The sequence below is a fragment of the Arachis hypogaea genome, chromosome 19 (genome assembly GCF_003086295.3).
Source record: "Arachis hypogaea cultivar Tifrunner chromosome 19, arahy.Tifrunner.gnm2.J5K5, whole genome shotgun sequence".
Classification (NCBI taxonomy): Eukaryota; Viridiplantae; Streptophyta; class Magnoliopsida; order Fabales; family Fabaceae; genus Arachis; species Arachis hypogaea.
In genome coordinates this window covers 32022026-32034122 of record NC_092054.1, presented here as the reverse complement: position 1 = coordinate 32034122, position 12097 = coordinate 32022026, and the positions used below count along the sequence as shown (strand labels likewise).

The following is a 12097-nucleotide window of genomic DNA, read 5'->3' as shown; positions in this document are numbered from 1 at the left end:
CCATGTTAAATGTGTATTTGTTACCTACAGTAACTGTAACCTTCTTGTACTTGCCTTTATCTATTTATTTGTCTGTGAAAATGCATGATGGAGTTGGAGGTACGGAGGAATGGCAGTATGGGACTTAGACTTTAAGGTTAAGTTAAATTAGGTTTAAATATTCTTAGAAAACCACCGTTTATGGCTTCTATTTAATACTTTAAGCTCTACAATCTGAGTGTCGGCGTTCTAGGATTGCCTCTGGCATTCCCAGGACCTTATATATTATGTGTGTGGCACCTTTACCATACTGAGAACCTCCAGTTCTAATTCCATACTATGTTGTTGTTTTTCATATGCAGGTCGAGAGGCATCTCGTTAGGCGTCTGGACTCTTGAAGCGGAGTGGTTACAGGGTTATTTTGTTATGCTATGATGTGTATATATATATATATATAATGTACTTGGTTTACTCTCCGCATAACTTGTTCTTTTGATCCTCTTAGAGGTTTATGGAGAGGCAGGATTGTGTATATGTACTTTTGGATTTTGGATATGTATGTATATATGTGTAAATATTCTCCGACTAGACTTGACTTCGCAGGCTGAGTTAGGAGCTCGTTATTTCGTATCATTGGCACTCTATTCCTACTTCTGTTATCTTATGTTTAGTAGTTATGGTTTTTTCTTAGCACGCAAGTTAACTCATTCCTTGAGCGTTGCGCTATTATTTCGCGATTTTCATTTCCCCTATTCTTCAAGGCTCCTAGCATATTATAATTCTTCTACTATTATATGTACTTATTTTATTTTAGAGGTCGTAATACCACACCACCTTCGTTTTACGACTTAAGCGTAAAGCTTAGTGTGGTAGGGTGTTACAGAAACAATATGATTAGGATGCCTAGTAATGATATGCAGAAGAATATAGCTAAGTTGTTAACAAAATTAAAGTCAATTTACATACCAGCCTGGCTTTAGTCTTCATAAAGGTCGTTGAGTCGCCAGTAAACTTGGACGACTTGCCCGAGTCCCTATTAGTTCTGTTGGTGAGATGCCGATGCCGGAACCCCTCATCGGTCTCCTAATAAAACAAATAGAGCCTTCTTTATGTCCGGTCAGAGCCACTGCATCCAGTGGTCTCGTCCCTGACGAACATCTTTCTGATGTTAAAGTCGTGCTTAGCATCCCACCTAAAGTGCAGCTGCAACAAAGGAATTTTAAAATTAGTTAAGAAAGATAGAAGATATAAACTAGCTAAAAATGTTTGAACCTAAAAAAAACTATTAATTACTGTGGTCATCTCCTGGGTACACGTGTTGTTGTTCGACGCAAACCTAATAGCCTACAAACAAGAATCAACTTAAATCCACTAGACAGGACTCAATTTCAAGAACTTTCAATAATAAAGTTAATCATAATCATTGAGACTTAAAAACACAAGCCATGCAATCAAATCAACCTAAATCCACTAAATAGGAATCAATTTTCAAGAACTTTCAGCAATAAAATTAATCATAATCATTTAAACTTGAAAACACAAGCTAGGCAACCAAATCAACCGAAATTCACTGAATAAGAATCAATTTTCAAGAACTTTTAGCAATAAAGTTAATCATAATTATTGAAACTTAAAAACACAAGTCAACCAACCAAATAAATCTAAATCTACTAAATAAAAATCAATTTTTAGGAAGTTTCAGCAACAACCATAATTATTGAAACAGGAAACACTAAACATGCAATCAAATCAACCTAAATCCACTGGACATGAATTAATTATCAGGAACTTTTAGTAATAAAGTTAATCATAATCATTGAAACTTAAAAACACAAGCCAGCCAACCAAATCAACCTAAATTCACTAAACAAGAATCAATTTTTAGGAACTTTCAGCAATAAAGTTAATCATAATCATTGAAACTTAAAAACACAAGCCAGCCAACCAAATCAACCTAAATCCACACAACAGGAATCAATTTTTAAGAACTTTCATCAATAAAGTTAATCATAATCATTGAAGCTTAAAAACACAAGTTAGCCAACCAAATCAACCTAAATCCACTAAACAGGAATCAATTTTCAGGAACTTTCAGCAACAACCATAATCATTGAAATAGGAAACAGTAAACAGGCAAATAAAGTCAACCTAAATCCACTAGATAGGAATCAATTTTTAGGAACTTTCAGCAATAAAATTAATCATAATCATTGAAACTTAAAAACACTAACCAGCATTCAAACCTAAATCCGCTAAATTAGAATCAATTTTCAGGCACTTTCAGTAGTAACCATAAATAGAAAATACATGAGAAAAGTGATACTTATCCCGTGCCGCCATCAGGCCAAATCTTCAACCTTATGATGGGAGGTGGTGGAGGGGCCTCAGCTGCTGCCTCACTTCCATGGCTAGACTCCGGGGTCGTAGCATCCGTCATTGGAGGCGGCATCGACGTGGATGCCAGATGCTGTGCGGTAGGAGGCGTCATCGTCACCGTAGACGAGGAAACATAGTTGGGATTAGGAACCATGATGAACGACTAATCCGCTAAACCCGCAACCTATGGCATCAATGGGGTGGTCGGAGTAGAGGGAGAGGATCCATAAGTCCCGGAGGTACCGGAGAAACCCTCCCTCTACCCTGACCACGGCTACAACCACGACCAGTAGCCTGATCCACAACACCTTTACCTGTCGATATGTTTGCAAATATAAAATTATCAAACAATCACAGCAATAATTTCTCATCAAAATAGTCATCAACGCAGCAATTAACATAATTAGACAATTTCAAATACTTCAACAATTCAAAACTTAATGTGTTGAATCTAATCTAACTTAATCAACCTAAATCCACTAAGATTAGAAAAATAAACTGAACTAACTTTGAAACTGATTCAAAATTAAAATTGAAAGTATAATCAAGGCTAAACTAAGTTAAACTAAAATTAAATATTTATCAAACAATCTTAGCAATAATTTCTCAAAAAAATAGTTATCAACACATCAATTAACACAATTAGACAATTTCAAACACTTCAATAATTCAAAACCTAATGTATTGAATCTAACCTAACTTAATTAACCTAAATCCACTAAGATTAGAAAACTAAACTAAACTAACTTTGAAACTGATTCAAAATTGAAATTCAAATTCTAATCAAACCTAAAATAAATTAAACTAAAATTAAACAATTAGCAAATAATTTCTTAACAAAACAGTCATCAACACAGGAAATAACAAAATTAGAGAATTTCAAACACTACAATAATCCAAAATCTAATGTATTGAATCTAACCTAAATTAATCAACCTAAATCCACTAATATTAGAAAACTAAAATGAGCTAACTTTGAAATTGATTCAACATTAAAATTGAATTCTACTCAAATCTAAACTAAATTAAACTAAAATTAAAGGAATTGGAGAAGAGTTGCTCAAGAACCTGTAATGAAGATCAGAGCAGGAAATAAGGGAAATAGGTGGATGTTGCAGCCTTGATCGCCAAAGTTGCAGTGGCAGTAGATGATGGTGGCGGTAGATGGTGGTGATGACGAAGGAGAGAGAGCGAGGGGAAGAAGGAGAAGAAGGATGCATTGGCGGTGGGGGTTGACGGCGATAGAGAGGGGGTGGCGACAGATGATGATGACGGTGACGGCTGAGTCGAAACGCGAGAGAGAGAGAGAGAGAGAGAGAGAGAGAGAGAGAGAGAGAGAGAGAGAGAGAGAGAGAGAGAGGAGGCGAGGGTTCGAATGAGAGGGAATGGGTTCGTGATTTGAATTTACGCCGCTTTTACTGTTGGATTTATCGTTGAAAAATTCAGACGATAAACCATTGCGGGTCACCAAAATGCATCGTTTTACTAAATTGAGTTACCGTCAGATTTTTCAGACGGTAAACCTGATGATAAAAGACACGTCAATTTAATTTATTTTTCCTCTAAATATTACTGGCGAATTTACCGTCAGAAAACAGAATTTGCTAGTAATTACCGAACCTTACAAATTCAATGTGGTTACCACTGGTAAATCTAATAATAAATCTGTTGTTATTTTGCGATGCTAAATCCGATATTACTTAACATTTTTCTTGTAGTAACTTATTAAAATATTTTTAAAATATATTTTATTAGAAAAATTATTTAATTGTACAAATATTTTAAAACTATTAAAATCGGAGCCTAGTCAATTATGCATTTTCTTGTTCTTGTAAGAAATTATAATAAGTTTCCTATTTTCCTCTACCAGTTAGTAAGATGCTATTTTATCTGCATGTTACGTACTCCACGTCATTCTTAGAGGAAATTAAAAAACATATTACGACATATTTCCTTGAAAAAATCTCAAGTGTCATTTTCTCTCTCAACTTTTTGAAATTAACGAAATTGATCCCAGTGAACGTTGTATTGCGACATAATTCCTTGTCTCTATGGGCTTCTAAATGCTTGAAATGTCTCTATTACCCCCTTTTTGGGTCTGAAAAAAATTCTTCAAATATCTTGGGGAAGTTTTATGATAGTGACTTGGCCACCTACAGAAATCAAACTTGTGGATTTCTTTAATGCTACTTGGCACATTTTATTGCGTTTCAAAACCCAAATCCAAAACCAAATTTGGAGTCCAAATCAAATTGAAATTCTTAATGCTCATAATTAATTAATTTTTTTTTAAAACTATAATACTGAATTATGTCTTAAAAATTAAATAATTATATTATTTATATATTAAAAATTAACTACTAAATTAAATATATGTATAAAATATATATTAAAATATATAAAATAAATCAAATAATATATATAAATGCATGATAATTAATATGGTAATTATTTTTTGAATAAACATAACATTTTGGTTTAACATAAATTACACTCACATTTTGCATGATTTATTTTTAAAGTTTTGTTGATATGTGCTCTCAAAATATTAGTTTAAAAAGGTTAATGTGCTGATTTTTGATAGTTTAATTAAATTTGAAATTTAATTATTTGATAATAAAATTTATATATCTTATATATATTATATTAAACATTTAATTAAAATCAATTAAAACATTAATCTGTCTAATAAAACTAATTTTAAGAAAATAAAAATTTATTAAAATATTAGACTAATTTGAATGTTCTTTGTTCATTCATAATCCAGAACCAAACACAGGAGAGAAACTAAGTCAGGGAAGAGTGATGCAGATTACGACTTTCCAAGTTGGTGTAAAATGATAGGACGATACTGACACGTGGCGGCATGAGAAGGCCCTGTTCTGCTGAATGCTGATTCACGAAAGAAAAGAGAAAAAAATGGCCACAAAAGGAAGTTGTAGTTTGCACTCTCCGCCCACACTTGAAAAAACGCAGCTTCTGAGAGTGCAAGCCGCAAACACATTCCCGTAATCCAAAACTAAGATAAGGTTCTCTCTTTTCTTCTTTCCTCTTACCATCTCAATTCTCAACCACCGCCACCAACTCTTTTTTCGGAATCGACGGTGAATTGAATGAAGAAGCTGAACACTGAATAGAGAGTGATTCTGTATTCTTCGGATTGAAGAACCAAACAGGGAAGTGAATTCAAAGGGAGATACGTACGAATTAGGTTTTATTTTTGGGACTGTATGAGTTGGGAAAATCCCAATTGGTTCTTATTCTTTAAGTTTGGGAGCTTGAGGTTTTACAAGAAGGAGCAACAACAGCTTCAGCTATGGCTATTGCTACGGCCACCTTCTCTCTCCATTTCTCCAAAGCTTCCATTCTTCATGCTCCTTTTCGTTCGTCTTCTTCGCCATACGCTTCCTCTAGAATACGCCATCGCTTCCCTTCTAGTAGATGGTTGAACAACACCACCATTTGCCCTTATGCTCCTCACAGGTCAGATTCTTGTGTTTCTTCAATTTGTAGATGTAATCATGATTTAATTTTTTAAATGATAGTCTATGATTATGTGTATACATTGTCATTTGATTCATGTAGTTGATTTATCTATTGGGATAAGGCAAAACATGATACATTAGATTAGATTAGATACTATAGCATCATTTGTGAATTGTAATATGAAATATAGATGCGATTGCATCGTCTGATTTATGTAGTTGGTTTTTCTGATGATTTGTGGTATGCGTCGTTTAATTGATGTATTAGATTTTATTTATTAACTTATTTATTGGTAGAATGTGGTCAACTTTATCGAATAAGGCTAAACTTGATGCTATTGAATGCTTAGAAACTGCATTTTTTTATGTTCCTATTTTATCTAATAGGATAAGGCTGAGTTCACTAATTTTTTTCCTCTTTTTTCGCTTAATGGGGTTTAAGTTATGATTATTTATTGTGTATTTCTCTATACCCTTTTTGGCTTTGGTTACAGATTTGCATGTATTAGTCCCAAATGTTCAATCACAGATATTAGTGTACATTTGGACCATGTTGCCACAGATGAGGATGGTGAGGAAGGGTGTTCTTGTTCTTCTCCAATGGTTAAACCTGAGTGTCCGGTGCCAATCGTTAAGCTCAACCCTGATATTCTTGAGGCTGAGTCTTTGAACCTACTCAATGAAGACACATTTGTAGATACCCTACTGACAGCATTGCCTGTAGGTTTATTTTTTCACCATTTTAAATGATGTTTTGCGTGGTCTTACCATTTCTCATATTTTTATGGTGGCATTATGCAGGTTTTGTCCAAAGAGGAGCAACATGCCCTTGCAGCTACTCCAGCTCATCCTGCCGGGTTACATGGTGGGTTGCTCTTCAAACTTGCCAAAGTTCACCTTTGGCATTGTTGTTATTGAGAATGTTGACTCGTCATAGTTCTAGTGTCAAGTCGGGTCGAAGGTCAATTGACTGAAGTTTTCACTTTTTAGACAAATGGAATGCTCTTTATTGTACAACCTACTCTGTTCTGCTTGTGGCAATATAGTCTCTTTTTCTTGGATAAAGTGCTAGCTTGAATCAAAACACCTAATCTTCTCTTGGCATTTAAAAGGTGCTGTCAGTTGCACTAGGTGGTTCTTTTTGTTCTGGCATTACTGGTATTTGATTTCATACGTATCTTTAATGGGACAATCATACCTTAGGGTAGCTTGCTGCGTCACTCTTTTGTTTATTTGTTTTTACCTCCCCAATCTCAAGCTTTCATTAGATTGATGTCATAATCCCTTTAAAAGAAAGCCACCTCCTTCTGGCTGAGATGAATCCAGTTTAGCAGTGTTATTGTGTATATCAATAATATCAAATTGTTTGATGGCAGTGAAATCAATGATGCTATTGTCTTTTATGGCCAAGTTTAATTTTCTTATCTAATTTGAGTGTTATATATTTCAGCTTTTTATGCTAGCTGCATAGTTGCAAATTTAGTTGAGCAGCTTTGGAACTTTGCTTGGCCCTCCGCCATTGCCTTGATTCATCCAAGTCTTTTGCCTGTTGCTGTAATGAGTTTCTTCACTAAAGTGGCTATAATTGTTGGAGGCCCCTTGGTTGGCAAAGTTATGGACCATCTTCCAAGAGTGCCTTCATACAATTCCTTAACTATTATTCAGGTGAGTTTTTCGATACGTACTCAATGTCAGCGAGGATACATCTCTGTTTTTCCTAAAATGGATTGCTCCCTGTATTTTCAGGCTGTAGCTCAGTTGCTATCTGCATCAATGATTATTCATGCCCATTCTGTGCGTCCTACTTCAGTGTCTACCCTGCTTCTGCATCCGTGGTTTGTTATATTGGTTGCAGCCGGGGCTATTGAGAGGCTATGTGGTGTAGCTTTGGGGGTAGCAAATGAGCGTGACTGGGTTGTGATGGTATTGTCTTTCGGATCTTATCCTGTTTGATTTATTTGAAAATTTTGTTTTAAAATAAATATTTTTCTGATCCTTGGCGGTGTTTTCTATAGCTGGCCGGAATGAATAGGCCGATTGCACTTGCTCAGGCAAATGCTATACTAAATCGAATCGATCTCCTCTGTGAGGTATTTGCTTTTGTTTTTTTTTATTTGTATTAAAGAGAATAATATCCTTTTCCCAGTTGAATAGCATATGTAGGAAAAAATGACCTCTATAATTACTTTCTCCGTTCCGAAATATATGTGTCAGTGAATATTTGGTATATTAACAATTCAATGTATCTGGATGCAATTTGTATCAAAATGCATTGAATTTATGAAAGTAATATATTTCCAAAATGACTGATATTTTGGAATGGAGATCTGTGTGTTTGAGTCAAACTCATAAAATGTTCATTTACAGATTCTTGGTGCGTCACTGTTTGGAATCCTGCTTTCCAAATATCATCCTGTTACCTGCCTGAAATTTGCTGCTGGCTTAATGATGGGGTTACTGCCTGTTACAGTAATTTCTCTTCCTTTCTTCATGTTCCATTACTTCCATTAATTGAAAGGAAAATTCATTTCATTCTCTATTTTAAATTCGCAGATTATTTTCACTTGTTTGGCAAACAAGCTTTCTACTGGTGTTCTTGAAAGGCCTAGACCTTCACAAACCTGCTGCAGAACATTCAATGAAGATTTTGCACCAGATGCTGAAAATATAGGTACCATTTTTACTGATCTTACTGAAGATGATCATCTTGTGCCTGTATTTTAAATATAATTTCTTTAATTGGATGGTGTAACAGTTGTTAAAGGTCTTAAAGCCATCAAGCATGGCTGGAAGGAGTATCTGGGTCAGCCAGTTCTTCCCGCTAGTCTTGCCTGGGTGCTCCTCTATTTCAATGTTGTTCTTACACCGGGAAGTTTGATGACAGCATTTTTAACGCAGCGTGGTATGTGAAATTCCCTGCATGATTGATTCATTTATTCCTCAATTTTTGGGAAATTTCTTTTAAGTTCTAATAGATTGTTTGTATCAGTAGAGTATACATTTACAGTGTTATATATACATGTACAGTGTTCTAATAAAATTGTTAGTTCCTTCATAATCTATGACATTTCAATAGGAATTGCACAAATTGTGATTCGATTCATACAAATCAAATACATTGGACTAGGTTTAACATCCGTGCTCTTTTTAATAACTATTTCTCACTTGGAATATGTGATTGTTAAACTGAATGCTGTAAAAACAGTCAAAAAGACAGAAGGCAAAATGGAGTAAATTCGATGTGATAACTTGAGGTTTATGGTCCTAGTCTCTACATTTGTTTGTACCTCATAATCATTCTGTTACATATTTAAACCAGTCATAGATGTTATTTATTTATTTCACTTTTCTGTATCCCTTTAATTGTTTTTTCTCTGATGGGGATTATTTCCTTTTTATTCTTGCGCCAAATCCAATACCATTATTTAAAATTGTTGAACAGGTTTACATCCATCTATCATTGGAGGATTCAGCAGCATGTGTGCTTTTATGGGTGTTACAGCTACATTCGTGTCTTCAACTTTGGTCAAGCATTTTGGCATTTTAAAGGTTTCTTCCGTAGCCTTTTCTTCATTACATGGACCGGAAAATATGATAACGTTTTTTATGTGCAATTATTGAAAAAATTTCTCTTTCCTAGGCTGGAGCTGTTGGTTTGGTGTTTCAAGCTTTACTTCTCAGCATTGCTGTTGCCGTATATTGGACCAGATCAATGTCGAATCAAAGCCCACTTCTCGTTTTCCTGTCTATGATTGTAAGACACTGTACTTTTTATTTTTCTCAACTATCATCAATTTATGTGTTCATTAATTAGGATGTCCTAAACCATAACAACTGAAGTAGATCTGAGAGCTATAGAGGATCCGATTTGCTTATACAGAATTACTGTCCCAAAACATTCGGTAAATGTAATATGGAATGTTCACAGTAGTCAGTTCCAAAGAAGCCTAAAAAATTGAAGGCCCCAGATTTTGTAATTTATTTTTTTAGAAACTTTTAATCTTTATTCACTTTGCTCAAATTTGTTCATTCTGGCGTTATTTGCGGTGCAGATATTGTCGCGGTTAGGACACATGTCATACGATGTTGTAGGGGCACAGATTATCCAAACAGGGATCCCCTCATCGAAAGCAAATCTCATTGGGACAACGGAGGTCGCTGTTGCCAGTTTAGCGGAGTCTATAATGCTCGGTGTCGCAATAATTGCAAATGATCCATCTCATTTTGGGTGTTTGGCAATGCTGTCCCTTCTCTCAGTGGTTGGTGCCGCATGGATGTTCTGTAAATGGTTGTTGAATCCGACAGATGAACAAAAAACACTCTTTTCTTATGATCCTCAATTTTGATCATATTTAGGTAAGTATATCTAAATAGTTTCTGTTTTAGTGTTGGATATAAAACTATTTTGTGCCTTAGGAGAGTGTTTGTTCGGTGTTTTTATCACAAAAAAGTCTAGAGTTCAATCCTTATTGTTACCATTCTTCTAAACAAATACTAAATTTCAACACAAAGATGAGCCTATGTGCCAAACCCAAAAGAGACTCTGGCACAAAGAGGAGTTTTAGATATAAAATCATTCATATATTTTACCGAACACGTGTTTTTTGGAGAGATGGTTCATTATAATACCATATTTTTCAATAGGGTTTCTATGTCTTATTATATTACAAATGTTTCAAAAATGCCTTTCTTCTTATGATCCTCATTTCTGATATTAATAGTTCATTGTCTGATACCATATTTGACTATAACTTGCTATATCCTTTCATGGTTCGACATGTACTCATGGAAACTGGCCTTATTTATCTGGTTTATGTTTACTTTCCTGCTTTGGCATGTGACATTTGTCATATAAAAGAAAAATATTAATTCTTCAAAATGTTCAATTAACTGTTTGATGTAGACAATATTGGATTAAATGCTGAGCCTATGAATGCAACTGTTGCTTTGATTCTTTTGCTAATGGTGCAATACTATTTATCTAATCAAGTGTTGTCACTTAGATAAAATTGATACTTTTAGTGTGAAAGTTACTTGGTTTTGTATACTTCGCTGCACTTGATTGGATATTAGAATGAAAGAGTTTTATATCACTTTGCCTTGAAATTAAAATCATAATATTTTGATATAATCTAACCAATAACATTGTTTTATGCAGTTGCTTCCATTAGCTGCATTAGTACAAAGGCTGTTTGGTGGTGGACAAGAACCCAAAAAAAAAATATCTTGGCGCTATTATTATCATCCACTTAATACAGGGACCAGGGTCATTGTCTCGATGATGATTTCTATGAACAAAAATAGATAGATATGGCTGTAACCTGTAATTCTGTAAATGCAAACAAGCATGCCTTGCTATTAATAGCAGTGTGTACATGACACTTATTTTTTATTTTAGCTAGGTGCTCAGAAATAATTATAAAATCTTTGTAAAGCATTTTATTGATTTTTAAATTAATTTTTTCTGGGGTCTAATAATGAGATTCTTGCGTTCATAATAGCACAGAACAGACTGCTTTGCCCTTCTTTTTTGGTGGTTTTTGGGGTGTGGGGGGGGGGGGGGGGGGGGGAACCCAGATATGCATGCATGGAAAATTTCATAGAGGGGTATAGGTCTTTTAGCATGGTTACTTTATACTTTGAACCTTTTGTTTTTTTTTCCCCTTTGAGACCGATTGGACAACATCCACACTCATCACTACACTCATACACACACTATTAAGTGTTCTATTCACTATTTGACATCTCCCAAGTTTTGAATTCGGATACACCCATTACAAGGCAAAATGATGACCATTAGACTAAAGTATTTTCTATGCTGTCTAAGAACAAGAAATCTTTCTTGATCAATCCTTTTGCCCCTATCCCAATTTTCAAGAATCATAAAGATCATTTTTAATCAAAGTTTGAATTTGTTGGCATCCTAATTTTCGAGAATCATAAAGATCATTTTTAATCAAAGTTTGAATTTGTTCGTTTGAAATTAGAACTCTTCTATTATATTTTACTTATTTTTTGTTCTTCCATTTCATCATTCCTTAAGTCCCACAAATTTGATCATGTAGAATCTGATTCATTTTCTCATTGAACGAAAGGTACAAAATATTTAGTGCCTATTTTGGCCAACTCTCCATCATCCATTTTTGGCGTGGTGATATATATTTTCATGGTGCTCGTTTTTCCAATTATGAAGCATGGCTAAGTGATCCAACTCACATTGGACCTAGTGTATTTCACTCGTAGAATTCAAATATAAA

At 34.5% G+C, this 12097-nt stretch overlaps 1 protein-coding gene across 1 annotated transcript; it reads left to right on the top strand.

Moving 5' to 3' along the window:
* Positions 1-5098: 5098 nt before the first annotated feature.
* Positions 5099-11315, top strand: LOC112776281 (solute carrier family 40 member 3, chloroplastic). Its single transcript, XM_025820378.3, has 13 exons — positions 5099-5838; positions 6335-6560; positions 6642-6705; positions 7291-7505; positions 7587-7763; positions 7856-7930; positions 8208-8309; positions 8394-8511; positions 8596-8742; positions 9283-9389; positions 9481-9594; positions 9893-10196; positions 10999-11315. The coding sequence occupies exons 1-12, from the start codon at positions 5672-5674 to the stop codon at positions 10184-10186; spliced, it is 1806 nt and encodes a 601-aa protein (XP_025676163.1). The 5' UTR covers positions 5099-5671; the 3' UTR covers positions 10187-10196; positions 10999-11315.
* Positions 11316-12097: the final 782 nt, after the last annotated feature.